Below are 26285 nucleotides of genomic sequence, written 5' to 3'. Positions count from 1 at the left end.
CTGGGTGCCGGGCTGGTGGCAGCTGGCCTGGGGAATTCGCTGAGTAAATGAATGCCTCGTTCACATCCACCCGCCTTCCAAAGGGGCTTGTCTAGGTGCCCTGGTCCACAGCGGCAGGGCCGTTTCTCTCCGGGTAAAACATCTTTAAGCCGCATTGTGTGCGGAAACTCTCTCGGGACCCAGAGGCCCCTGACGAATGGCGTGTGCAGTGTCTCTGTGGAGTGCTGGCTGCGAGGACAAGTCAGCTTCCCTGCCTTTTGTCTTCAAAGCAGCTGCGAGTCTGCACTTGGGCTCAGTCACATGGTGGGGGGTTGGGACAGAAACCCCCCTCTGGGGCATTCTCCCTGCCCTCCTGGTGTACTTGCTGAGCAGGGCAGGACCCGCCTGTTCTTTTAAATAAGAGGAGTGCCTGTGTTCCAAAGACTCTCTTCTGTGAAGTTTCTGCAAAGGTTTGCTTACCTTACTTACTAATTAAAGGGAAGCCACATTTTCCCCTCCCTGGTCCCCGTGGTCCTACCCCCGAGGCTACCTGATACCACCGGCAGGTTGGGTTACACGGTTGCCGGCGATCATGCCATTTGCTGTGATGACCGAGTCGACAAGGCTGAGTGACTTAGTGGAAATATTTCCCGATTGGACTGAACCGTTGGCAGCCTGCTCACCATCCCGCTTGCTTTTATAATGAAAAAGGAAATTATTTCTGCTTTTAACGATGGCGGCTCCAGAAATGGTGAGTAGAAGCGGGAGGTGGGGAGAGAAGGTTCTACGAAGTGAGGGCCCTTCAACATTTCTCCGTGTGTGAAACCTGCCAGCCATGGCCTGTTGGGGAGGGACTTCCTCCCCTGGGTTCCACGTTTCAGGAAGCGTTTTATCGTTTAGTCGTATTCTAGTTATAAAGTTAAGCTGTCTAATGTGCTTCATGCTGATAGTCAGTCAGCCGGAGTCAGCAAGAATCAAAGTAAAAAATGCTGACTGTGAATCGAGTAGCTTTCTCAGATACTCTCCGAAGCTGCTCTTAGGGTGGGAATGAAATCAACGGTTTTAGCGTCCAACTCTTGCTTAGATTTTCCTGTGACCATGTGAAGCAGCATGAAGACAAAGTTTGTTTTAAATGGCCTGATAGTTCCCTTTTCAGTTTCAAACATTACAACAGGTAAGCAAAAAGAAAAGAGAAGAGGCGCTCCAAGTGTCTCTGTTTCTGGGCCCGTTGGAACCTCCAGATTTTAGTGCTTTGAGGAAGCGGGCGCCTGTCGGAGTCACACCTGCTGCCCTGGAGAGTGACCCGTGAAGCTGCCGGGACACTTGGCCGTCCCCTCGTTCCCTCCGCCCCTCGTAGAGCTACCGGGAATGCCTTCCAAAGGCTCTGGTCCCTGGGGCCGGGCGACAGGAGGAATTCTCCTGGAGGACACAGAGCCCCAGTGTAGCTCTGGTGCTGCCTGACGCCGCCAGCCACTCCTCCCTTTGCTGTGAGTTGGGGCGGGGACCAGGCACCCCAAGGGCCTGGATACTTTCATCCTTAATTAGGTCATGGCTGTGGGAGCCAGGAAAGCTACAAATACTGTGGGCGAGTGTCCCTTCTCTTGTGCCATTGACATTGGAGGGGTGCAGACATTATGTGAGTATCAGAACCTTGTACGTTGATGGTGGGTGTATCGCAGGCACAGGCAAAGGGTCAAGTTTATGTGAGACAAACGGCAATCGCAGAAGAAGGGAGGGAGTGTGCTTTGAAAGTCATTTATCTGCTGTGAAATCGGGGTTTGGTGACTTCTAACTGGCAAAGGGCTTCTCTCTAAAGATGTGTGCTCAGTTGATTTTGAGACTGGTGGAATGAATGTTGGGAACGTCCTTATTTTAGCAGAATTAAGCTCACTGTTTTTTGCTAACTCTAGAAGTTTCTCTGTGATCTGCTGCGGCTTGGGGAAAAAAATGCGTCTCACCAGACAAATAGTTTGGTGAATTGGTACTGAATTCGCTTAATGTGGATTGTCAGATTTCAAAGATTTAACACAACAAAGATGTATTTGATGCTGAAACTGTAACTAAGGAAGCAAACGCTTTCTGTTCTTCCTGGCCAAGGAGGTGGAGGTGGAGGTGGAGGCGGAGCCGAACCTCAGAGGCCCTGAAATAGTCACCATGGGGGAGAATGACCCGCCCGAGGCTGAAGCCCCCTTCTCCTTCCGATCCCTTTTTGGCCTTGATGATCTGAAAATAAGTCCCGTCACACCAGGTAGGTGGAACCAGGTGGGCTTTCTGCACCCCTGCCCACATCTAGATGACAACTGTGGCCGAGGGCTGAGTCTCCCTCTGAGGCCATATCTCACCAGGCGTCCGTACACCTCGCATGTTGAACACGGTGACTCTTTGGCTTACAGACTAGCGGAGAGAAGGGGCACTGGAGGGGGTGGTTGTTCAGCCCCTTGCTGACTCCATGCACACAGGGGTTTGTATTCTGTGGATGAAGATTCTCAGAAATGGAGGCTCCGACTGGCCCTGGGAGTTAGGGGTCAGATGCTGGCCAGAATCTCTGAGCCCTCCGGGAAGTCCTGGAAACCCGCTGCTCACCAGCCCTTCCGGAAAACTTAAAATAAGCTGGGCTTCCCTGAAATCCTTCCCTGAAGGATCTCATGCCTAGATTAAAATCCAACAGCAGGCGACAGAGTTGGTTTTGTAAACAGGTTGCGAAAATTTGGAGAGACAGGGGACTCCATGATGCCTATCCAGCTAGGGTCTCTTTGGTAAGAGTCCACGAGGGCTTGTCACAGTGAGCAGGGCTCGCTGCTCGTGGACGCAGTCAGGAGGACTGGCCCTCGGGGCTGGGAAGGGGACCCTGGGGGCTCTAGCTGAGGTCCCAGAAGGCATGATTAGGGGGGTAACGCCAATGATTCCTTTTAAGCCACAATTGATGTTGGTGGGGGGAGAGGAGAGGATGGGAGATGGGGAGAGATATTTCTATGAAAGATACACAATTTAAAAATAGTTCTCCAAAATTAACATACGTGTAAATTTTCAAAGTACCCTGCAATCCCCTGACTCCCAAATTTTACCTCGTTTTTATATCTGCGTTCATTTTCTTCCTGTCGTTGCCTGTACGTACGCATCCATCTGTGGTGCTGACAGGTAGGCATCTTCCGTGTGCTGCCTGGTTTTCATAAACGTCTTTTTAAAGACGGCATTATTCCGCCAAGTACATGTGTAATGTACATAACCATTTTATCATCCTTCGACATGTGATTGTTTCTAATATTTTTATAACATACTCTGAACACGAATAGCGTTATACATTTTTCTCTATGCTAATTTTTATTATTTTTTCATGATTAGTTCCTGGTGGGGGAAGGAACAAAAGCTGTTTAAAACTTTTCTTTTTAAATAAAGCAATGCATTGTTCATTATAGAAATTTGGAAAAATGTAGTTAATCAAAAAGTTTTGTTAATTGCCCACAATTTCACCATTACTCAGGGCTAACTCTATTAGCACTTTATGTGGGATTTCTTGCCTTTGTCCTATCAATATCTTTATTTCCCTTTGGAAGTGACATATACTATTTGTATCATTTTGAAGCTTTTAAAAAAACTAAACAGTATCGTGTTAATTTTTCCACGGCATTTAATCCTTAAAGCTTCTTCAGGGTTTGGCAAACTATGGCCACGGGCCAAATCCGGCCCACTGCCTGTTTTTGTAACCACGGTTTTGTTGGAGCACATCAATGTGTCCGCATATTGCCTATGGCTGCTCCCATGCCACAGTAGAGTTGAGTAGTTGCGACAGAGGCCATAGGGCCCGTAAAACTTAAAACATTTACTATGTGGCCCTTTGCAGAAAAAGTTTGCCGCCTGCCCTTCTCTACCCCTTGGCGTCTCTCCTGTTTGTTGTTTCACCGGTTTCTTCCGTTGGTCGTTGAGGCTGTTTCCCATGCATTGATATTATCAATGCCACTCCTCTAGGTGTCCTTGTAAGCAGATGTTTGTGTGTGTCTATGGTGACATCATAGGATAAATTCCTAGAAGTGGATTTACTAGGTCAAAAATTCCATCCATTTTTAAACTTTTGGTGCATGTTTTGAATTTGACTGTCAAAAAGTTCCCACAATGCAAACTCCCATTGACTGTAAGTGGAGGTCCATCTCCTTTCACTTTGGACTGTAGTGAGTATAACAATAATAACTACTAGCAACGACAATACTGTGTTGGGGGATTGATAGAGAATTGTATCTAATTTGTGTTGTTTTTTTTTCATCTCCAGAGAGGCTGGAGGGTTTTTTCTTTATGCTTGTTTATCATTTGCAGTCCTCTTTGGAAGGTGGCTATGCATCTTGCTTTTTATTCTAAGCACGCTCTCAAAGACAGAGTAAGGCAGGTGGGGCCGTGGCAGCACCCACAGGGCGCCAGGGCGGAGGGGAGAAGTGGCCGATGTGAACTGATGCAGAGGTTCCAACCGAGCAACAATCTTGACTCTACAGTCTGGGTTGTTTCCTAAATTAACTCTTAGAGAATAACTGGGATGATACAAGGTCATTCTTGGGGTTCCTGCTGATTTTTAAATTGTAAATGGAGAGAACACATCTCAACAGGGGAGCTTTCTTGGGGGTGGGGGAGGGTGGACAGGAGGCGTCTGCTCCACCCTCAACCCAAGGCTATGCACTCGATGCCTTGAGAGGAATTGGTCTCTAACCCTGAGATAAACAACCTTCGTCATCATGATGTCATCCGTCCATCCATCTGTTCATCCATCTTTCCATCCATCCATTCAATTTACCAATATTTACCAAGAACTGCCAGGTGCCAGGTGCTATTCTAGGTGCTGAGAATGCAGCAGTGAACAAACTGCTCGCACATCCAGGCCAAAGCAAAGAGCTTACTGTTCATCTCTCCATCTCTCCGTCTGTTCTCCGTTCTTGCCCTGTATCCCTCACTGGGGATTATATGTTGCATGCGTTACCTTACTTCCCTCGGCTTCTTCCCTTTTCCCTCTTATCCTTTTCTTTTGCTTATTCTTTCCTCCTTCCACCTCTTCCCTCAATATATTTGTATTTAAATTCTCTTCTTTTTAAGGCAGGCTTGAATGGTATTGGCCATTTTATAATCACACTATTGCCAGGAGAAGCTGTGTGTAGAGACAGGCAGGGAGAGATCTTTATGATTCTTCCATGGGAGACCTCTCGGCTCAACATCTCCAAAACCAAGAGAAGACAGGCAGAGGCAGTCTCTGTCCCTAGCAATGGCGTGACCCTCGGGAGGCTTTCTGCCCTTCCTCCATTCCCGTCTTCCCAATTTCAGGGAAGACAGCTTGGGTGTGGATGTATTTTCAGGATAGATGAGATAATTTACGTGAAGTGGCCTGTTCTTTGGAGAGTAAAGGGTGCTAGTGGAAACTCTCCTGGTTACACAGAGAGACTCGTACTTCTGGGTATCTTACTGCTCCTCACATCTCCTTTCCCCCCAAACTGTCTGGTACTTTAGGCGAGAACTGGGAGGGTCTGGTGCAAGCTAACAAGCCAGCCTATCACAGTTCCATGGATGCTGGCAGAAGACGCGAGAGTCCCGGGTCAGATACAAAGGACTTTACTACTCACAGCACAGGTGGCACATGCATCCTGTTTGAGGTGTTGCTCTTGTCCACCAAGCCCCACTGAGGCGACATGGAGCAGTCTGGGTGCGTGTCACACACCCAGTGGGTCTGGGTTACCGCTGCGGAACCTGCAGCGGAGGGAACCTGAATTTCTATCATGGACCACAAGCCGACCTGCACAAACTTTGCACTGTCTCCATCTTCCAAGGCTGTTCGCTTTGCCAGTGTCCTTGGAAAGATGTTCTGGAACCAAGGCCATCAGTGCCTCTGTGCACAAGACCTGTGGGGAACGGGCTGCTACGTCATCTGGCGGCCCTCTCAGAGGGCCCAGCTCTCCCTCTGCTGAAAGTATGGGTTTTACACGCCACCCTCCTCTGAGAAAATGACCTTGAAAGCTGGCGTCCTACTTTCCCTTTGTTTTGGTTTCCTGGGGCCACCGAAACAAAGAACCACAAACTAGGTGGCTTAAAACAACAGAAATATTGTCTCGCCATTCTGATGGCCGGGAACCTGAAACCAAGACGCTGACAGGGCCCCGCTCCCTCTGAAGCCTGCAGGGGAATCCTTCTCGCCCCTTCTTGGTTTCTGGTGTTTTGCTGGCAATCTTCGGTGTTCCCTGGCTGGGAGACTTATCACCCTGATTTCTGCCTTGACCTTCACATGGCCTCTCCCTGTGTCTCTTCATATCACCCTCTGTGTGTGTGCATGTGTGTGCATGAGCCTCTGTGTTCATACCTCTTTTTGCAAGGACACCAGACAGGTTAGACCCCATACTGATGACCTCATTCGAACTCGATTACCTCTCGAAAGACTCTGTGTCCAAGGAAGATGACAGGCTGGGGTGCCAGGGGTTAGAACGTCAACATATCTTTTGGGGGGACACACAATTCAACCCCTAACACCATCCCTCAACCCAGGGGAACAGAATTGGGTCAGAGCTGGAGAGTGTGGGGCTGGACTTCTAGAGAATGGTGCCCCTGGTTGGTGGCCCTTTTCACCACATGAAGGCTGCTTTCTTTGAGCGGGAAACGTTCTCTGCATGAGAGAGAGGGAAAATGAATAGCTACACTTCAAGTTTCCTTTTATTCAAACGCGTTGCTCTGTGGCTTTTTGCCCTTCCTCCTTCTTCTTTGGTTTTCAGATGCGGATGCTGTGGCCGCACAGATCCTGTCCCTGCTGCCCTTGAAGTTCTTCCCGATCATCGTCCTTGGGGTCATTGCACTGATCGTAGCTCTGGCCGTGGGTCTGGGCAGTGAGTACGATTCATTATTTAGCAGGCTCTCAGCTACCTCTTCAGGCTCTTAAACTTTCATGAGCTCCCCGGCCCCTGCGTGGCCACCCGGCCATCATTACTGGAGGCAAACAGCATTCAGGTTTGCTGGCTTTGGGTTTTATTGGCCTGCGTGAATGTAAAGCCAACCTGAGGCCCAACAGGGGCTGTTGGCCACGCTCGGGGCTTTGTCACCACGGAAGCTGCCCAGTTAGAAGTGTCCAAAGGCAGCTGATGAAATAGAATCCTTGGGCAGGGGCGGGGCAGGGCTGGGGGCAGAAGACAAGGAGGCCATTCAGGCCAGGCCAAGAACGCCTGCTATTTTTGAAAGAAGGTGCCTGTGGCTTTTGAGAAAGTGAGTCATTTAGATGGTCTCTATTAGGGAACAATTTCTCATTTTCTCTTGCAAATAACTGGAATACAGATCGGTGTAATACTCTACCTGCTCAGGTGTGCGGCCCCCAGTCCCTTCACTTGTTGCTCTGAGTCAGCCACAGCGGGAGGCAGACAGATGGGGGTGAGAGTCCTCACTTGGGGCTCCCTGCTCAGCTGGCTCAGCTGGCCAGTCTGCAGCCACACATTTTCTCTCTTGGCCTGGAGCCCTGCAGGGTCTAAGTTCACCTCCAGTTGTGTCTCAAGGCCACTTAGTGAGACAGCGTGGGGGGCAGCAGGTCCATCCCCTGGAATTTGGGGCAGACGCCAGGCTGCTGACACAGGTGCAGTTTCCAGGCAGCCTGGTTACTAAGGGGCAGGCTTAAGGCCGTGGGGCGAGTGGATAGTTGTCAGTGCCGTGCACTGCAGGAGTCCTTTGTTTACCTGCTGTCCTCGCCTGTCCTCAGTCCACTTTGACTGCTCCGGGAAGTACAGGTGCCGGTCGTCTTTCAAGTGCATCGAACTGACGGCTCGATGTGATGGCGTCTCAGACTGCAAGGCCGGGGAGGACGAGTACCGGTGTGGTAAGGTCACGCCTCTCCACTGTAGACAGCAGGGGTCAGCACATCCCGGCCCTGGCCTTTCCCATCTGTGAAAGTCATCCAAGTCAATGCCAGAGTCAAGTCATGTCCTCAACTGCAGTCCAACCGCCCCCCCGCAAGATCCTGGGCTGGGTGCTAAGGGAGGGGCGTTCCATGAAGCTAAAATTCGGTCGGGGAGACTCCCTGAGCAATACGAGGTCTCCAAGAGAGCTCAGGGGTTCCCAGTGGTAGGCGGGCCCTGCGAGGGTGGGATGCTGTGGGCAAGGAGCTGGCTGGGGTCAGCAGAGGAGGGTCGGAGCTGGCCGCAGAGGAATCTCTGCCCCGGCCTCAGGGCTCTGCTGACCACTCACGCATTGTTGTGCCCATGCACCGGCCAGTCCGCGTGAGCGGTCAGAACGGCGTGCTGCAGGTGTTCACAGAGGCTGCCTGGAGGACCGTGTGCTCTGACGACTGGAAGAGCCACCATGCTACCGTCGCCTGTGGCCAGCTGGGGTTTCCGAGGTAATTTAAAGAGCGCTCCAGGCTGTGGGCAGACCTTCCTAGTGGTCGTGCTGAAGAGAGACAGCCACCATTTGGTTGGGCGCTCATAGGGTGCTTCACTTCCTGTCACACGCACCCTCGTGGCAACCCCACGAGGCTGGACATCACCCTCACTTTAAGGTCACAAAGAAATGGCATTTTGGGGAATGTCTCAGGGCCAGGACAGACCTAGATGCAAACATGAGGTAAAAGAGCTTCCGAGACGAAAGTCCTTCATGAGGACGAGCCCCTCAAATGCCTCAGGCCACAGCCATAGAGTCACCTCCTGACACCACCCCGCTTGGTCCTGGGGGTCATGTCCTCATCCATGCACACACTCCCCAAGGAGCCCCAGAGAACCAGGTGCAAACAGCCAGCAACGTGGTGAAAACACAATTATTCACACACAGCAGTTTAGCAACACATGGGGGAAAGGACTGTTGGAGTGAAATCTTCACTTGGTACTGTTTGCTCTTGGCCGTGGGACTTTGTGCATTGGGACGACCCCCTTTCTCCTTGACACGCGGCCTCCTTCTCTCTCCTGTCCCTTCCTTTGCTTCACGGCAGCTGCCGTCTTCCACGGGAGCCTGGGCTGTCACCCTTCCCTCTCTGCTCTTGATTCTGGGTTCAGAGCAGGCAGGCTCCAGAGTTACACATGCCTCCCAGGAAGTGAGCGCAGTGACAAGGGTGAACTTGAAAACCATTCTTGTTTGTTTCCAAGGAAACGAGTTGGGTGGCGGCAGCCTCACTGCTCTGAGTCTCCCAGGAACCTCCAGCTTCAAATCTGATGCGTCGTGTTCTGCACTCCTTTCTCTGAAGCCAGTGAAACCCCAGAGGCCCCCCAGCCCGCACCCCTGAGATCTGCCTCCGTCTCCCCCGGTGACTCGGAAATCTGCTGCAATTCCAGCTCAGGGACAGCAGCAAACGTCACCACTCAAGCGCCCGTAGACCTTCCTCTTCACAGACAAACACAGACACGGCACTGTGCACACACCACACACAGTCACACACTGGACACAGACACACAGAGACACACCACACACATCACCTGCACACCACAGACACACATACACCCACTCACATGCCACTGACATCACATCATAGGCACTGTGTACACCTCACACACCACATTTGTGCGTGCTCACACACACACACACACACACTCCTCCCCATCGCTGCAAACAGGGCGTGCGTTCCCTGTGGAGGCCCTTTTTCGGGCTCACCAGAGGGTGTCCTCAATCTTGTCACCCCAAGTCTCCCTCTTGGGACACCACCCCTGTCCCCAGTCCCCAGGCACAAGGACTCAGTCACCCCTTCCTTCTCCACCTGCTTGCTCTTCCTGGGCAGTCCTTGGGTCTCTGTCAACCCCAGCCACCTGGGGGGACAGTCCTTCCTACGCCGAACTGTCTGTCCCTTCAGAGGGAGGTCTCTGTCAGCATTGCCCAATTTCTTCACTGTCAACTTGCCCTTTTCTTCCTTGCCTGTTGCTTCAATTCTGGGACTGGCTTCCGCGTTCTGTTTTGGTTCCTCTTCCTTTGGAGCCCTCCCTTGACCGTTGCTGCTCTGCTGTGTCCCACTCCATCAGGAGCGGTCCCAGGGGACCAGAGCCTTGCTCATGGGCAGAGCCATGGGGCCGGGGCCGGGAGTCCACCACTCCAGACTCCACCAGGTTTGGGATGTCTTGACATGTTGGCAAGGGGAAACCATTGATGGTTTTGGGGAGCGCAGTGACAGCCCCCCGGTGTACCTGTAATAGCGTGACTTGGGCACACTGGTGGTTTGGGGGGACACAAGGACATGTCCTGTAGTAGGATACTGTAAAGCTGTGACCAGGGCGCAGGTTGATCTGCAGGAGAGAGTAAATTTCCCGCCACACCCGCTTTTCCATGTGCTTGCAGCTACGTCAGTTCAGACACCCTCAGAGTGAACTTGCTGGAGGAGCAGTTCCAAGAGGACTTTGTTTCCATCAATCACCTCTTGCCAGACGAGAAAGTGACTGCTCTGCACCAGTCGGTGTACCTGAGGTGAGTGCCAGGCGGTCCGCACGGTCATCCCGTCGTTGCTGTGTTTGTACGGCTGTGAGTAGCACCACGGAACACGAGAGAGCAAGGTGGGGCGTGGCCACCGTGGCGGGACAGGGTGGCACACCAGCTGGTTGCAGGAACCTGGCCCCAAGCCAGCCAATGTGGCCGACAGAGGAAGGGAGGAGGGGTTGAAGGAGTAATAGTGGGGTGCCTGTCAAAAACGTAGTGTTGTACCTCAAAGAGTAGGTGCTGCAATGTGTTCAGAACAAAGGGAGGAGGGAGGGAGGGAAAAAATCAGAAAGAAAGATTCAGAAGGAAACATATCTGTCCTTGTTCACAAAATCCTTTAATGTTTTCCCCAACATCTCACGAGGGAGGTAAAACGAGTGTCCTTAAAGGCACTCAGGCACTGAAGCTCAGAGGGCCCCCTGCCTGGTGAATGGAGACAGCCAGGTGGGCTGGACACAGGTTCCAGGAACTCTTCCTGGCACCTTGACCGAACCCCAAGAGGGGTATATTCTCAGCTCTGGGAGACCACAGTTCATCAGCTTGTCCATCTTGTCTTGGACAGCCACCCCTGGACACACGTGCATTCCACGGGGACAGCTCATCTCGTGACAGGCCTGGGGCTCTGAGGACAGGAAAAGGCACAGAGAGGCCTGGGTGGCTTAGGAGAAACGCAGGGGCTTGGCTCCCACCCACACAGGCGGAACGCCTGTCATTTCCAGCGCAGTCACCTCTCCACTCTGGGAGGTTCTGCTCCCAGGTGCGTGTCCCAGGTTGCGAGGACTTCATGCCAGGAGAGCCTGCCGTCCGTCCAGCGGGCACTCTGTATCCTTGGGGCAGTGAAGAGCACCGGGGTAAAACAGACACACAGATACCCCAGTGCATGTGGCAGAGCTTGTTATGCGTCTCTGATTACCTGCTCCGCAAAGCTGAGAAATGCTCCGTGACTGTCACTGACACAGGACCGCACTGTCGTCAAGTGGTTTTTTAAGAAAAATAAATTCTGTGACATAGACTAAAACTGTAATCTGTATTCAAGAGCAAGGGAATAGAGTTTGTTTTTCTCTTAACTCAAGATTAAGTTAAACAACATCCACTTCACAGGCCTTGGGTACTTATCATGAACTCACTCTTTTTCCACTTCAGGGAAGGATGTGCCTCGGGTCGCGTGGTCACCCTGAAGTGCACAGGTAAGAGTTTTAGAAGCACAGAGGCCACTGGGAGCAAGAGCTTACTCCCGACTCCTGCCCCTCCCCTCCTGCCGGGAGTCCCTTCCTCCTGGGTGCCAGGTGGGCGCTCTGTGGGCTCTCCCTCAGGAGGAGGGTGAGTTCTGTTAGGTGGGGGAGACGGCCCAGAGTGGCTTCTCAGCAGCAGACTGGACCTTGGCACGTCATGTCCTGTCACTGCAGTGAGTGGCTCTGGGGGCCTGACTTTCTCCTCCCCCTGCCCCAGGGGAAAGCTGTGACAGGCTGCTCACTGACCCAGACCCCACCCCTGGGCGGGTGTGGGGGTAGGGGGGGAACAGGCGCACTTCAGGGGTGGGGTTTGGAGGAGTCGGGCAGCTGCCCTCCAGCACCTGTGTTAGTGAGGAGGGGCTGTGGGAGGCTCACAGGCACCTGGGGGGGCACGTGACTATTTACTCTGATAGACTCTTCCCACTGCACCCCCAAAAGACCCCCTGTCCTATGTCTCAGGTGAGCTGCCCCCACCCCTCACCTGGTGCTTCCCCTACCAGCTCCCTTCCTGGGCTGGGAGCTCTGTGTGGGTGGCAGGATGTCTGGGAGAGGGAAGGTTTGTGGATGGACCCCCAACCCTGTTCCCCGCCACAGCCTGTGGTCTGAGGATGGGCTACAGCTCACGCATCGTGGGTGGAAACATGTCTTCACTTGCGCAGTGGCCCTGGCAGGCCAGCCTCCAGTTCCAGGGCTACCATTTGTGCGGGGGCTCCGTCATCACCCCGGTGTGGATTGTCACTGCTGCCCACTGTGTCTATGAGTGAGTGCTCCTGAACCCTGGGGGCGGGCCTCGTCTCCCACAGACCTGGCCAGCCCGGGTCCCTTTGGGACAGGGTGGATTTGGGTGGTCAGCAGCAGGTCCAGAGAGCAGGCAACAGAGTACGTCGTCACAAGTAGTATCAGTGTGGAGGGGCCCTCCCTTCTCACCGGGAACCACCCATCACCGGTGGCCGTGTAGATCTTAGACCTCGGCTGTTAGAGAAAAGGTAGGGAGAGAGGGAAGGAAGCTCTCGTGCAGGAGGAAGCCCAGCAATGCAGAGGTCTTGGACCTCCCACCCTGTAGCTACTTGTGGCGGGCTGAGTTGTGCCGAGAAGGTGGGAGACTCTGCAGGGTGGGTGGGGGCCGAGTTTCCCCAGGGCAGTCTCTCTCTCAGGGGATGTTAGCATGGAAGAAAATACTCAGTTATTTTTACTCCCTGTCATTTTTACCTCCCTCAGAGGTGCAGGGAGGGAGGCCGCTGTAGGAAATGCATGGAACGGGTCTGTGCTTCTGCCGGGAGGGGGTGGTGAGGTAGATTCGAACACAGGCAAGCAGAGCGGTGACACATTGGCCATCTCCCTGGCGCTGGACTGGGGACACCTGAGGTCAGGGGCTAAAAGCGGCGGGTTTTTCCTGCTTTACCTGTCAGTGTTCTCATTGCAGCCTGTACCTCCCCAAGTCATGGACCATCCAGGTGGGCCTAGTTTCCCTGCTGGACAGTCCAGCCCCTTCCCACCTGGTGGAAAAGATTATTTATCACAGCAAGTACAAGCCGAAGAGGTTGGGCAATGACATTGCCCTCATGAAGCTGGCGGAGCCGCTCGCCTACAATGGTACGCCCGGGTTTCTTTGTCGTTCCGTTGCTTTCATTTGTTCCCAGAGAATTTGTCACTGCTTGTCGAAGCATCGTGATGGCAGCCGCTTTCCAGTTTATGCGGTAATTCCACATCTGATTCATTTCAGTCTTGGCCTCGGTTGATTCTCTTCTCATGAAAGTGGGGGTTCTCCTGGTTCTCTTGGCGTGATGAGAAGCCTCCCATCGTATTCTGGGCATTTGGGCCAGCATGTTAAGAGGTGCTGGGTCCTACGTACATCGTCAATTTTAGCAGGCGGTGACCCCATTCAGGCTCACTGTGCAGGTCTTGATGATAATTTGGTTTTAGAGCCTTTGAGGCTCTATTTTGGTCAGTTTGGTTTGTCTGGTCCCTCTGGGGCTCCCACTGGTGCTACTTTCTCCCTGGGAGTGCCACCTGGAGATAAATTGAGAGCTTCCCAGGCCAGCCAGCCGGTTGTAGTGTGGTCCTTCCCACAGCCATTTCTTTATGACCTGGAAGACCCTGGGCATCTTCAGCTCCCCAGAATACTCAGGAACATTCTTTCCCAATTCAGCATGCCCCGTTTCCTCATGGGAGATGTCAAGACCTGACCTCTGGAGGTCACAAAAAAGCCACACAGGACAGAACTGTCAAACTTTTTGCACCTGCAAACAAAGCATTAGGAGCCTACTCCCAAATCAGCGGTAGCCTCCCCCTCCTTCCCAAGGGTCACAGCGGCTCGGAGTGCAGGCAGAGTGTGGTGACCAGGCCCCGTACAGGAGCGGAGTCCTGGCACAAGACCAGGGGCAGGGTTGACCTGGTGGGACCCTCCGCGGGCTCGCCACTCAGCGCACGCAGCACTCGGCAGGCAGCACTCCGAGAAACAGTGGCGGTGCTCATGGGTAAATCATTATTCATGATGCGTGATCACACCAAATGAGGCGTCCACATTTGTACCGTATAAAATTAGAATGGACCCTCCCCTTCGTCTTCCTCTGCCTCCCATTATTGCCATACCCAGAGAAGCTTAGCACGTGCCGGACTGTGTCATGTGAGAGTCCCGTGACAGCCGTGACACTGACTGGGGTGGGGGCTTACCAGACAGCCCCCAGGGACAGGCAAGCTTGTTGCCTCCAGGGCTGTCAGGATGGACAGGGATGTTCGTGGAGGTGTGTTCTGTACCACAGCCTGGACTAGGAGTGGGCAAACTGTGGCTCATGGGCCAAATTTGACCCCTTACCTGCTTTGTAAATAAAGTTTTATTAGAACCCAACCAGACCCACTTATTTATCACTGCCTGTGGCTGCTTTTATGCTACTGTGGCAGAGTTGAGTGGTTGCCATGGAGACCGCTTAGCCTGCAAAGCATCGTTAGCACTTGGCCCATTCCAGAAGATAGGCTGACCCCTGGTCTAGACTCACTGAAGTAGCCACAGTCTAGGGTTGCTTTGCAGTTTTAGGGCCCTGGTAGGGGAAGGTCCCTGCTAAGAGCTAATAGCTTTCAAATGCCCAAGGGCTTGGCCTTTCTTTGGGAGTTTGCTAGCGCCCTCAGAGAGGCAAGCACCAATGAGATTAATTGTTCCCGGACAGATGTGAGAGTTGTTTCCTCTTTACACAGAGATGATTCAACCAGTTTGTCTGCCCAACTCCGAAGAGAACTTTCCTGATGGAAAAATGTGCTGGACATCGGGATGGGGGGCCACCGAGGAAGGAGGTCAGTGGTCCGAAATCAACACTCTGAGTCCAGGGAGCCCAGAACCGAGAGGGCCAGGGTAGATGGCCACACCGACTCGTTCCCCTCCCCCATCCCAATGTCGTGTTTCCGTGGGACACCCATGCGTCCCTACCGAGGGCTACCAGTCTACTCAGTCAGCCGAGTCGTTGTGGGTCATGGGTCACAGCTCCATTTGTCCTGGGTTGTGAAATTGCAGATTTGCTCAGGAGAGAAATAAAGCATAAAGGAGAACTATTTCTAGTCCTCCATGGGGAGACCTTCACCAGCATACTGGGGGTGCTCCTTCCCCCTTGCCTATCCTTCCTCCCACCATGTTAACTAATTGCATGGGCGCCAAGGGAGACACCTCCCGAGATTTATTCCAAAGACAGATTTGTAACTGGTGGGAGTTTTTTGTTTTGTGTGACTTGGGTAGATGTGTTATTTCCTCCTACAAAGATCAAGTAGAAAAAGCAAACCAACAGACCTTGTCACTATAATCATAATTAGTGCTGGTTACAAAAAAGTACACACGAATGACACCTCTGTCATCCTTTCAGCAGTGTGGGGCACACGCGTGGTCACAATTCTTGGGTTTTCCATCGGCTGCTTTCCTTGTTAGTAGGAAGAGCATTAGTTTCCTGGGGCTGTTGTAACAAAACAGACAGGGCGGCTTAAAACGACAGACACTGATTCGGTTCTGGAGGCCGGAAGTGTGGAATCCAGGTGAGGCAGGCCCGTTTCCAGTGCGGGCTCCGAGGGAGAAGGTGGTGCCAGCCTCTCTCCAGGTCCCGGTGGCTCCCACCTCTCCCTGGCGCTCCTCGAACTGTAGTGGCATCACCCATCCCTGTCTCAGATCTCCCTCTCCTCTCTCTTATGAGGACAGCAGCCTTTGGAGTTAAGGCCCGCCCTGTTCCAGAGACATTTCAACTTGAGAGTCTTACCTTAATTACACCTCAAAGACCCAATTGCAAACATTCTAAAGTTGCAGGTGGACATGTTTAGGAGGCACCATTCAACCCAAGATAGAAGGTTCAATGTTTTCCTCTGAGACTTACTAGGGGAGCCTGTCCCCTCCTGCATATCTGAGCACACGGGGCCGACCCACATCTAAAGGCCAGCCCCGCCCCAGGGCAGGGTCTCACCCCTACGGCTGGCTATGCCTTCCTGCCCGCTGTGGAAGCTTCTCCCACAAATGCTTTCAGCTTTGTGCCACCGGGTTCCAGGTGCAGAGCTGAATGATGTGGTACAGGCTGTGCTCCTCGCAGCCCCTGAGGGGAGCATGCTGCTCTTGCCCCTCTCGAGGGGGAGGAGACAGGGTGCTGAGCACCTTGCTTGGGCCCACACAACCAGGTGGCGGAAGGCCTGGGATTCCCTGTTCATGCTGTTATCTGTGACCTTGGAGGGCCCGAAAAGGATGGTTTTGTTGTCTTTACTGGCCTTTGTGTAGCGAGTACAGTAGGGAGAGGTACCACCATCTCAGCCCAAGTTCGTGGCTAGGTGGTCCCACTGCGGAGCTGGTGGACGTGTGAGCAGATTGGGGAACCTGTGCGAAAAACACAGTGTAACTCACACTCATAGAGTGTAAAAATGCAGGTTCTGTGGCGCGCAGGCCCACCCCCTGCAGAGACATGCTACAGGAACGAGAATGGGGTGTGCCTGGCTTTAAGCCTATGAGGCATAAAGATACTCTAGTTTACACCCAGGTTAAGTTCGAGGGTTTCAATTTTGTTGGGCTGGTGCTGGGGCTGATCCATGGCAGGTGCATTAGTTTCCTGTTGCTGCTGCAACAAATGACCCTGAACTCAGTGGCTTAAAACAACGTGAATGTGTTTTCTCACAGTTGTGTGGCCCAGGAGTCCTCCGTCAGTCTTGGTGGGCTGGGTCCCAGGTGTCAGGAGGGTCGTGATGCTTCTGGAGGCTCTGGGGAGGAGTCGGTTCCCTGCCTTTTCCAGATTCTAGAGGCCGCCTGCTCTCCTTGGCTTGTGGTCCCTCCTCCATCCTCACAGCCAGCAGCTCAGCATCGTCCATCTCTCTCCTCTCTGACCTTTGCCTCCGTGTTCACATATTCTCCTCTGAAAGTTCCAAGGATCTTTCTAATTATATTCAGGCTCCACCCGGATAGCCCAGGGTCTCGTCTCCATCACAAGGTCTTATCACATCCGCAAAGTCCCTTTTGCCATGTAAAGTGACACGATCATAGGTTCTGGGGATTGGGATGTGGGTGCTCTTGGGAGGACGTTTTCCTTCTGACCACCCCAAGGTTCCTCCAAGAGCTGTATGTGACCTTCCTGAGGCTCAGTTTCCCTTCTGTGACCTGGGTTGCTCTGAGAACCAAACAGACTGGTGTGATCAAGTGTTTGACCCAGGGTAGGCCCCCGGGAGGTCCATGGTGGTGACAGTTGCCCCTACCTCTTCCCACATTGGTCCCCTTATGGAAGTGGGGGGCTCTGACTGAAGCAGCAGGGCCTGTGTGGGACGTCAGTAGGGAGAGAGCCCTAGGGTCAACTGGTGCTCATGGCAGACCCCCCACCGTCCACTCGCAGAGACAGGTGTGGCCATCTCTGCCATTGAAGTGTCAGGGGCAGGGCCCCGGCCCTCTGAAGTCCTCACCGCACGCTCCTCCCCCTCTGACACAGGCGACGCCTCCCCAGTCCTCAACCACGCAGCTGTGCCTTTACTCTCCAACAAGATCTGCAACCACAAGGATGTGTACGGCGGCATCATCTCCCCCTCCATGGTCTGTGCCGGCTACCTGAAAGGTGGTGTGGACAGCTGCCAGGTAGGGACCCGTGGTGACCTCCAGGGGCCATGGCAGCAGGCAAAGCGAGGCTGTGTTAGGGTGACCCAGCCCGTGGGACAGATCACTGCCAGCATTTCCCTGTAGCTGACTGAAAAGCAAATTTACAGGGTGTGGGGAAGAAGTTTGCTCAAGATATCACGTCCTTTCCCAGCCAGCCCATGTTTACCCAGCATTCCCACTGTGCCCGGGTGCCGGGCAGGAGGAAGGAGTCTCGAGGATGCTTCCCTCCTGACCCCGGTTCTCAGAGTTTGCAGGGGACAGAAGGGGCGGAAGGCAGGTGGGAACCTGTGAGCGTGGGCCTCCAAAGCCACAGTGGGTGAGACCCCAATTCTGCCTGGGTCCAGAGGTCAGCTAAAGCCCCCGGCCAGGTAGACACACCCTCCCTTGGAGAGCTCCCTCGGCTGCACACAGCTGCCTTGACCTACAAGGGTTCAGTGATTGGACAATCTGGCAGGGAGACGGCTGGGGCGACCATCCTGAGGGACAAAGGACCCGTGTCAGGAAAGCTGAGTCAGCTCTGGAAGGGCTGCGGGGGTGAACGCGGGATTTTGTGACGTAGTGACGGGGGATCCTGCACTAGGACAAGGGGCAGCAGTGGCGGCGCCTCTTCTGTTGCCCTCAGTCTCTCTCCTTGCTGTCTAGGGAGACAGCGGGGGACCCCTGGTGTGTCAGGAGAGGAGGGTATGGAAGTTGGTGGGCGCGACGAGCTTTGGCATCGGCTGTGCGGACGTGAACAAGCCCGGGGTCTACACCCGAATCACCTCCTTCCTGGACTGGATTCACGAGCAGTTGGAGGTGGGGCAGTGCCGGCCCAGCTCACAGGGTCCCTCTCAGTTCACTTCTAGTGACGCCAGTCCTGCAGTAGAGAGCCAGGGAGTGACCAGTCAGCTGATGATTCATCAGGCAGTGACTCGGTGGCTCTTGGGTACTGGATGCGAGCAGGTTCACCCATCACCAGGCTCTGTGTGTGTGTGTGGCCCTGGTGGGGTGGGCACAAGTGGTGACTGTGTCTCCACCAATCAGGGAAAGGAGGAGAGGCAGCCGAGAGGATCTTGGGGGTGGGGACAAGTAGAGCTGGCTTGTGCATGCGTGGAATAGAGGGTAGACGAGGGAGATATGGGGGGAAGGACCCCCCAATGCCCACTGAGGGGTTTGAACCTTTCCAGGAGCCAGGGATGGGACGGAGAGTCTCTGATCAGGAGAAGCTTGGGCAGCTCTGTGCTTTGGGAGGGCCTCCCTGGAGGGGGCACCTGGAGGAGGGAGACAGGTCAGCGAGGCTGGCAGGGCACCCTGGAGATGGTGGGGAGGAAGAATGGGCTACCCAGGGAAAGGGAGGGAGTGCCACAGCCGACTGCAGGGGACAGGCGGTAACACACCTGCCACCTCCAGGGCGCTCAGCAAATATTTGCTGACTTATCTCAGACTCTGAGCCCCACATCATGCTTTGGACCTGTTTCAAAGACATTTTAAATTTTTTTCTTAAATTGAGACAAAATTTACATAGCAAAAAAGCGATCTTTTTTAAGTGAGCGCTCCAGCGGCATTTAGCACATTCAGTGTCTGTGGCCGCCACCTGTCTCTGGTTCCAGGACGCACCATCACCCCGACGTGACACCTCATCAAGCAGTCATCCCCCTCTGCCGCTCCCTCAGCCTCTGGCCTCCCATAATCTGCTTTCTGTTGTGTGGATCAAAGACCTTTTTAAAGGCTCCTTTTCCTGTGAAACAATGGGCCAAGAAGGACAGCAGACTCCTAATATGCCTCGGGTGCCCATTTCCATGTCTTTCTTGGTCATTTTTGCTTTAAATGGGGAGGTTCTAATGTTCCCTTTGCGCCTGGGACTTGGCGTGGTTTCCAGTCCAGCCCACTGCCACGCGCAGCTGGGTGCCCGTGTAGGTGCAGACAGTTCCCGCCTCCGAGAGGCTGCCGGCTGCAGGCTGGGGCAGCAAACGCTGGAAGGCGGGTGCTGGGAAACCTCTGCCGGTGCTCATTGTGCTGCTAATGAGCAGACTGGCCCAGTGCTAACCTCTTTAGCACAAAATTCAGCCACAACCCATCAGCCTCTAACAAAGTATCAGAGAAGATGGATGACAGAGCAGCCCCTCACTGCAGTGGCCTCCATGGCCCGTGAGCAGGAGCCTGGGGCGTGGACAAGGGTGTGGGCATGGTGGGTGGAGAGCAGGAAGGCAGGAGCGACGCACCCTCCACAGGGCTGCACGCGGGGCCTGGGGGTCCATGTGGCCAGGCTACCAGTTATGAAAGGAGAACTTCAAACAGGTGCAGGTGGCAGAAACCAATGCCCTGTCCTCACGCTGTGGAGGTGGGCTGGGGGTGGGGCCAGCTTCCTAAACTACCTGGGGAGCCCTCTGACCTCGGTGGTGTCTCAGCCCATTTCCCCCAGCATCATCGTGGGTCCTAGGACCAGCCTCGTATGACACGCAAGGGGACCTGTTTAAGGCCCCAGGGACTTAAGGCCCCTGCTTAAGACTCCAGCCCCAGCACATGCTTCGCAGATGAACTGGCAGTTCTCCGATGTGGGGGTGCACAGGACTGTCCCGGGTTGTTTGTGAACATTGAACCCCACCCCAGGAGCCTTCTCCAGAGGGCGTGGTCGGGGATGTAGGGTGAGGGCCCTGGTGACCTGGTTTGCCAGGCCTTCGGGGCGCACTTTGAGAACACAGTTTTGGGCCATGTGGCTCCCCATCAGGCTTAGAAAGAGCTTCCACTGCCCGTGAGGCTGGAAGAGCCACTTTGTCTGTGACAGGTGCATGGCCCCCTAGACACCCAAGAGCGTCTCTGCAGCCTCCGGCCCACGGAAGGCCAGCGCGAGACTCATCCTTTGGCCAGTCTCTTTTCAGGTGCCCCCAGGGAAGACCCGGAGAGGCTTCCGTTCCCATGAGAGCTTCCCCAAGGCGTCAGTGCTGTCAGCTGTTCCTTCAGAACGTGGACGCCGGGCCTTCCAAGAGCTCACACACGTTTTAATTGTTTTTTTTCTGTTACCATTTAGCCCCCATATACCTGCCCTGCCCCCCAATCACCACACTGTTGTCCACATCCATGAGTCCTTTTTGCTCAGTCCCTCCACCCTCTACCCTTCACCCTACTTCAGCTGTCAGCCTGCTATCTGTGAGTCTTGCTTGTTAGTTGCGTTTGTTCCTTAGATTCCATGTAGGAGTGAAATCGTATGGTATTTATCTTTCTCTGCCTGGCTTATTTCACTTAGCATAATGTTCTCCAGGCCCATCCATACTGTCGCAAAGAGTAAAACTTTCTTCCCACGCTTCTTGAGGGGAATTGCCCACTTACTAGCTGATGGGACTTCCTGCTAGGTCACCTTCATTTCCTCCACTGGTTTCCTCTGTCTCACTGGGGCTTCAAAGAAAATTGCTCCGACCCTGGCCGGGACTTGGGAACACAGTGGGAAAGCTGGCAGGCAGGGCGGTGCATGCGGGGAGGAGAGCTGTGTCACATTCGTCCGGGAACGCTCGTCTGGGGTCTGTGCTGAGGTGGCAGCCTCCTGCAGCAGAGGCCTGCTGTGCCCCCACTAATCTCAGGGGACAGCAGATGCTTCACTTGGGGCACGGTGCTGGTGCGCCCCCTGCCCCTAACGTGTGCTGGAAAAGATGGTGCCTGTGCTTTTATTTCTAGAGGGACCTGAAAACTTGAAGAGAAAGGAGACAAGCCACCCCGTTGAGCTCCTGCCACAGTGGAGACGTCCCTGTCTCTCTGGATTCCCAAGCGGGAAACTTTGGACACGAGCGAAGGCCTTCAGTGCTCTCTCTCTGGCACCGCCGGCAGAGCTGAGAGGAGGCACGTCCCTACATCTAGAACAATTTGCTTCTAACACCTCGGACAGGCCCCTGGGCGTTGGACTAAAATGACCTTGAAGTGCCTCTCTGACCTTCACTAAGAACAAAGACAGGAACGCCTCTGAAGTGCTGCCCTTTCCCATCATCGATTAGGTAGGTTTTCTCTGCAGCGGCTCTCCAACGTGAGTGATGACATCAGCAAGCCTCCCATGCAAAGCGATGGACCGTCCAGCCACTCGGTGAGGGGGGCCGGCCCAGAGCCCCAGAGCCCACCGCTGCAGACGCCACCACACCCACACGCTTATCCCTGGGCACCGGAACCCAACCCAGGTGTCCTGCTTCCGAGATCTCTGTTTGCTCGTGGGAACTTCCTCTCCAAATGACTAGTTTTAAGGTTTATTTCTATCCTAGTGTATTAGTGTCCCTCACTTCCAGAGGACACATGTCTCGGTCACTTGGAGCCCGTCTGAATGTCTGCCCATGTAAATTGAAATCCTAAGCTTGGTTGCAGAGGCTGGATCACTTTGCTCTCTTCCACATGCACTGTGGGTCTGTCCTGTCAGAACAGGTTTCTCCGCAGGTCAGAGCGATCTCCTGTTCTATCATGAGACTCCGAGCAGAGGGAGAGACGAAGTAGTGGAATACGGACCACCTCCCCCCACCCAGAGGGTCCTCAGGCAAACAGAGTAGACCAGGGGCGTCACACTCATTGTCACCGGCGGCCACATCAGCCTCACGGTTGCCTTCAAAGGATCGAATGTAACTTTAGGACTGTATAAATGTAACTTACTCCTTTACCGTTAAGCGAGAGCTCGGTGTTGTTGCTGGGTAGAAACAAGGTGCCGGGCCAGATAAAACAAGGTGGAGGGCTGGACTCGGCCCGAGGGCCTTGTGTTTGCCACCGGTGGAGTAGACAGTCCTGTGTCACTAAAGGCCATAGGCTTCACACCCCTCTGCAGGCACCTGCAGGATCAGAGACCCCGTGACCCACACACCTGTAGTCCCCACAGCGCACAGAGGTTACTTGGCAGGTAACCAGTGTGGTGCTTTCTCACCTGGAAGTCATGGGAATGTGAATCTGCCCCTTTGCCTTGAGGCAGAGTGGGGAAGGGGGTGAGTTTCTCAGAAGCGGCTCCAAGGGCCCTCCTGGGTGGTCTGAGGCGGAGATGGGGATGCAGGAAGGAAGGGGGGGCATCCCATCCCGCAACCGTATTGGAGGCACCCCACCCTATCAGAGTTGCTACACAGACGGACCTCTGTGTATGTCGGAAAGGGACGAGATATTTTCATTTTAAGTGGTTTTGCCTGGGTCTCTTTGAATGTTGCATTAGCTCATGGACTGAAGGTCCCAGGGGAGAAAAGATACATCTGATGTGTGACAGCAACCTCAGCTGAGAAAGCCCGACTGCGGGGTCCGCAGACACGCATTTCTCGCCTGGCGTCATTTGTCTTGGGTCACTGCAGCAGTTCGTTAGGAGATGGTCGCTGTCCTACAGTCTCCTTCTGAAAGGCCCTGGGTGATGCTAAAGGCAGGCGGTTTTAACCGGTGTGTGCCACGTGCCCGGCCCTGCCTTCGCGTGCTTTGTCAGTTCATGTGTTTTATTGTCACAGCGACCCGTGAGACAGGAACTCTCGCAGCCCCATTCTGTAAGTGAGGGTACTGCGGTGTGACAGGGACGTGTCTTTCCCAAGGCTGGTGGGGCATCCAGGACTTGCACCAAGCACATCAGACCAGTAGGAATTAAAGCAATTAGCTAATTGCAGAACTACACTCTGGTATTTGCGGCACCAGTTCGAACCCCTCTGAGACATAATAATCATCCAAGTTCGCGATCTGCTTCTCCTTCCCCAGAAACGTTTGGTCTCAGTGGGGACGGCTGCTGGCTCGAGTGGCAGCGTCGTGGCGGGGCTGTTTTCCTTTTGCTTGGTTCCTACCCCACACGTCGCGGCCAGGCCAGGCCAGGCGGGAGCCCGCGGAGAGTCACAGCTGCAGCACTCCTAACGTGCAGCCACAGACACAGCCAGCGCCGTGTGCCGCGGGTGGCTCGGGCTGCCTGCCCTGGTGGCTTGGACCTGAGGAACCAGCTTTGGAGCCCCCATGTCCCAAGTTAGTGAGTGAGGGGGCCCCACCTTCCCCCAGACAGACAGGACAGGACCTTGGGAGATTCTCTCTCTAGTATTGCACTTTAGTGTTTGATATGGCCTAATTTAAACATTTTTAAACAATTATAGAAAGCCTAATGATAGCATCAAAAGTTTTGGGGGGAAAAGAGCATTAAAAATTGGGCAACAAATAAAATGCTGTAGCTGGCTATGAAAACTGTCTCTTGCCTCCCTCTTCTGAGAGGAGATCTTCCGACTGGGACCCGAGACACCTGCTGACGCCTGTCTCCTCCCCTGGAATGACCCAGAAAGGTCCTTGGAGGTCTGGGTGTACAGACCTGTCACCTGTCACCCGCCCAGGACCCACAGATGGCCAGGTGTGGGCCCATTGTCGTGCTCTCTGTGTCCAAAGGCTGGCACCCTCTGCGAGGACTCCCAGTACAGCAGCCCGGGGGTGGGATTCATGGGTTGGAACCATGTCAAATGGGCAGATGCAAAGCCCCGATGACCTGGCCTCCAGCCACGGGGAGGCACAGGGACACCGCCGTGACGTGGAAATGGAGGGAGGACTGAGAAGACCGAAGTCCCTGCTGCATGACAGTAAACAGCACTGGTTCCAAACCCACCGATTCAGAAACGTTTACCTCTTGGGCCACCTTTCCCCCACAGCGTGGAAGAGAAAACCTCCCTGAGCTGCTGCTGTCTGGGTGCCTTGGGACACCACTCTCTCGGTGTCCGCAGGGTGGCTGGCCGCACCCAGCACACACAGCCACCCTCTGTGCTCCTGCTCCCGGGCGACCTCTGGAGGGGCGCTGCCGGTTCTCGCACCTCTTCCGTGTCGCCTAAACAATCTGACTTTTCCTGCAAATCTGTGGACCCACAGAAAGAAGTCATTCTTCAGGCTCCCTGACAACGTGGCCTGTGTGTGTGTGCACACACGTGGTGGCCCTTCCGTTGTGATCTTTTGTTTCTGTATCTGTCTGTCTGTCTGAGCCGGGAGCTCCCCGAGGCGGGGCTGTACTTGTCCTCTGCAACCTGTGATGATGCCAGCACCCAACCCAGGGGCGGGACCAGAGCTGCCCGTGGACACAGGTGGATGAACGGTGACAATAAGATAAGCCACCTAAATGGACTCTGGTCCAATCCTGTTCCTTGTTAGCCAGCACGCACTTGGTTTGGGAGGAGGTGGAATCAACTGAAAGGTAACATTTATACTTTAATACCGTGATTGGTTTTAGGAAGTCTCCCTATTTCTCCCTTTACAAGCACAAAAGACAACTCTATGTGTGAAAATCACTATATCACCGTTGCCACCCTGTTTTCTGGTTTGCCTTAGAGTGACCAAAATCACATGAGAAAATACGACTCCAGGTCTCATTCACAGCAAAGTGGTCCCAGGAATATCCCTAAGGGGTGAGAAACTGCAGAATGGAGGACTTTTCTTTAAGAATGAAAGAAAAATCTTTAAGAAAAGATTTAAGATTTAAAGATTTCATTAAGAAAACAATAGCCACGGCCTTAAAAATCCCTCCACTAAGAATTGGAGTCACATTTTCAGAGCTGAGGAGAGGGACTCTGAAGACACATTTTCTCTAAAAGTGTTTTTTGACTTTCCCCCCTTTTTCTTTCCTTTTCAGCTTGGGTGCCAACTAGAAGCCCCGCCCTCCCTCCTTTCCTGGAGAGGTGGGGGACACAGGAGGGCTGCAGGAGGGGGGGGCACTCACAGACCCCTCTGTTCCCCGGGAGTGCTGGTGAACGGACGTGGCGCCTGCACCTCGAGGTGCCCTCTTCTCTCTGTCACCTGTCCCCACAAAGGCGGTCACCTCCAGGCAGGGTCGCTGGGCAGGAGGTGCCCGCATTAGAGCATCAGACTTCATATATGCGAATGCTTCCTGACCCAGTAGTAACACTTCATGCTCATTTCCAGAAAGCCCCGTGAACCAAGAACTTTCACGGCCGGAAGCTTTCTGAGAGAAAGGGTTTACTGAGCCCCACACTGGCCAGAAAGGGACCAGGGCCGGGGTTGTGTGGTCAGGACCGCAAGCAGCAGGGCCAGGTGGAGGGGACAAGCATGCCCGCTGTCCTGGAGGTGATGGGAGCTTTGAAGGAAATGGTCTGGGGGAGAAAGGTGTAACTTGTTTTGAAAGAACTTCCATTGGCTGTAGATAAAGCTGCGTGGGAGAGGAGGAAGCCGGGAGTGCGGGGTGGTGGAGGGGGTAGGGGCGTGTGCAGAAGGAAGAAGTGTTGGCTCCTTCGGATCAGTGGTCACAGCAGTCTGGAAAGTTCTGTGACACGTAAGCAGAAAGTGGAGGCTGCGGGGGTGCTGGTGGTGTCTGGCTATTTTATGTAATCACGGCAACGGCCCCCTGGAGTTAATGCAGAGTTCCAGCCCACGCTCTGGAATGCGGGCAGGGTTTGTTGGCTTTGCTCTGCCGTTGTGAACTGATTAACCTCCCTGGTCTCTTCCTTGCACCCTCCAGCCTGCCGTAATTTAATTTAGAGCATCTCAGAGGTTTTTTTCTTGTCACCAGAGGAAAAGCCGAGGAAAGTGATGGGGCAGAATCAGGGACGGTCTCTGGGTCCAGCCGCCTATTGGTTCATTGCACCCACACTGAGAGCCTTTTTCAAAAGGAACCTTGACACTTCCCAGGTCTGGCCACCAGGTGGGGGTCTGGGGAGGGCAGC

General features: G+C 54.0%; 1 protein-coding gene across 1 annotated transcript; it reads left to right on the top strand.

Moving 5' to 3' along the window:
* Positions 1 to 577: 577 nt before the first annotated feature.
* Positions 578 to 24460, top strand: TMPRSS3 (transmembrane serine protease 3). Its single transcript, XM_024559864.3, has 13 exons — positions 578 to 730; positions 2077 to 2227; positions 6711 to 6821; positions 7679 to 7795; positions 8191 to 8314; positions 10231 to 10356; positions 11509 to 11552; positions 12192 to 12357; positions 13021 to 13190; positions 14790 to 14885; positions 17525 to 17667; positions 18331 to 18483; positions 21337 to 24460. Exons 1-13 carry the CDS (start codon positions 713 to 715, stop codon positions 21352 to 21354), a joined length of 1437 nt encoding a protein of 478 aa, XP_024415632.1. The 5' UTR covers positions 578 to 712; the 3' UTR covers positions 21355 to 24460.
* Positions 24461 to 26285: the final 1825 nt, after the last annotated feature.

This window comes from Desmodus rotundus, chromosome 2 (genome assembly GCF_022682495.2).
Source record: "Desmodus rotundus isolate HL8 chromosome 2, HLdesRot8A.1, whole genome shotgun sequence".
Taxonomy (NCBI): Eukaryota; Metazoa; Chordata; class Mammalia; order Chiroptera; family Phyllostomidae; genus Desmodus; species Desmodus rotundus.
The sequence above is the reverse complement of the archived record's forward strand: the minus strand, read 5'-3'. Positions and strand labels throughout refer to the sequence as shown.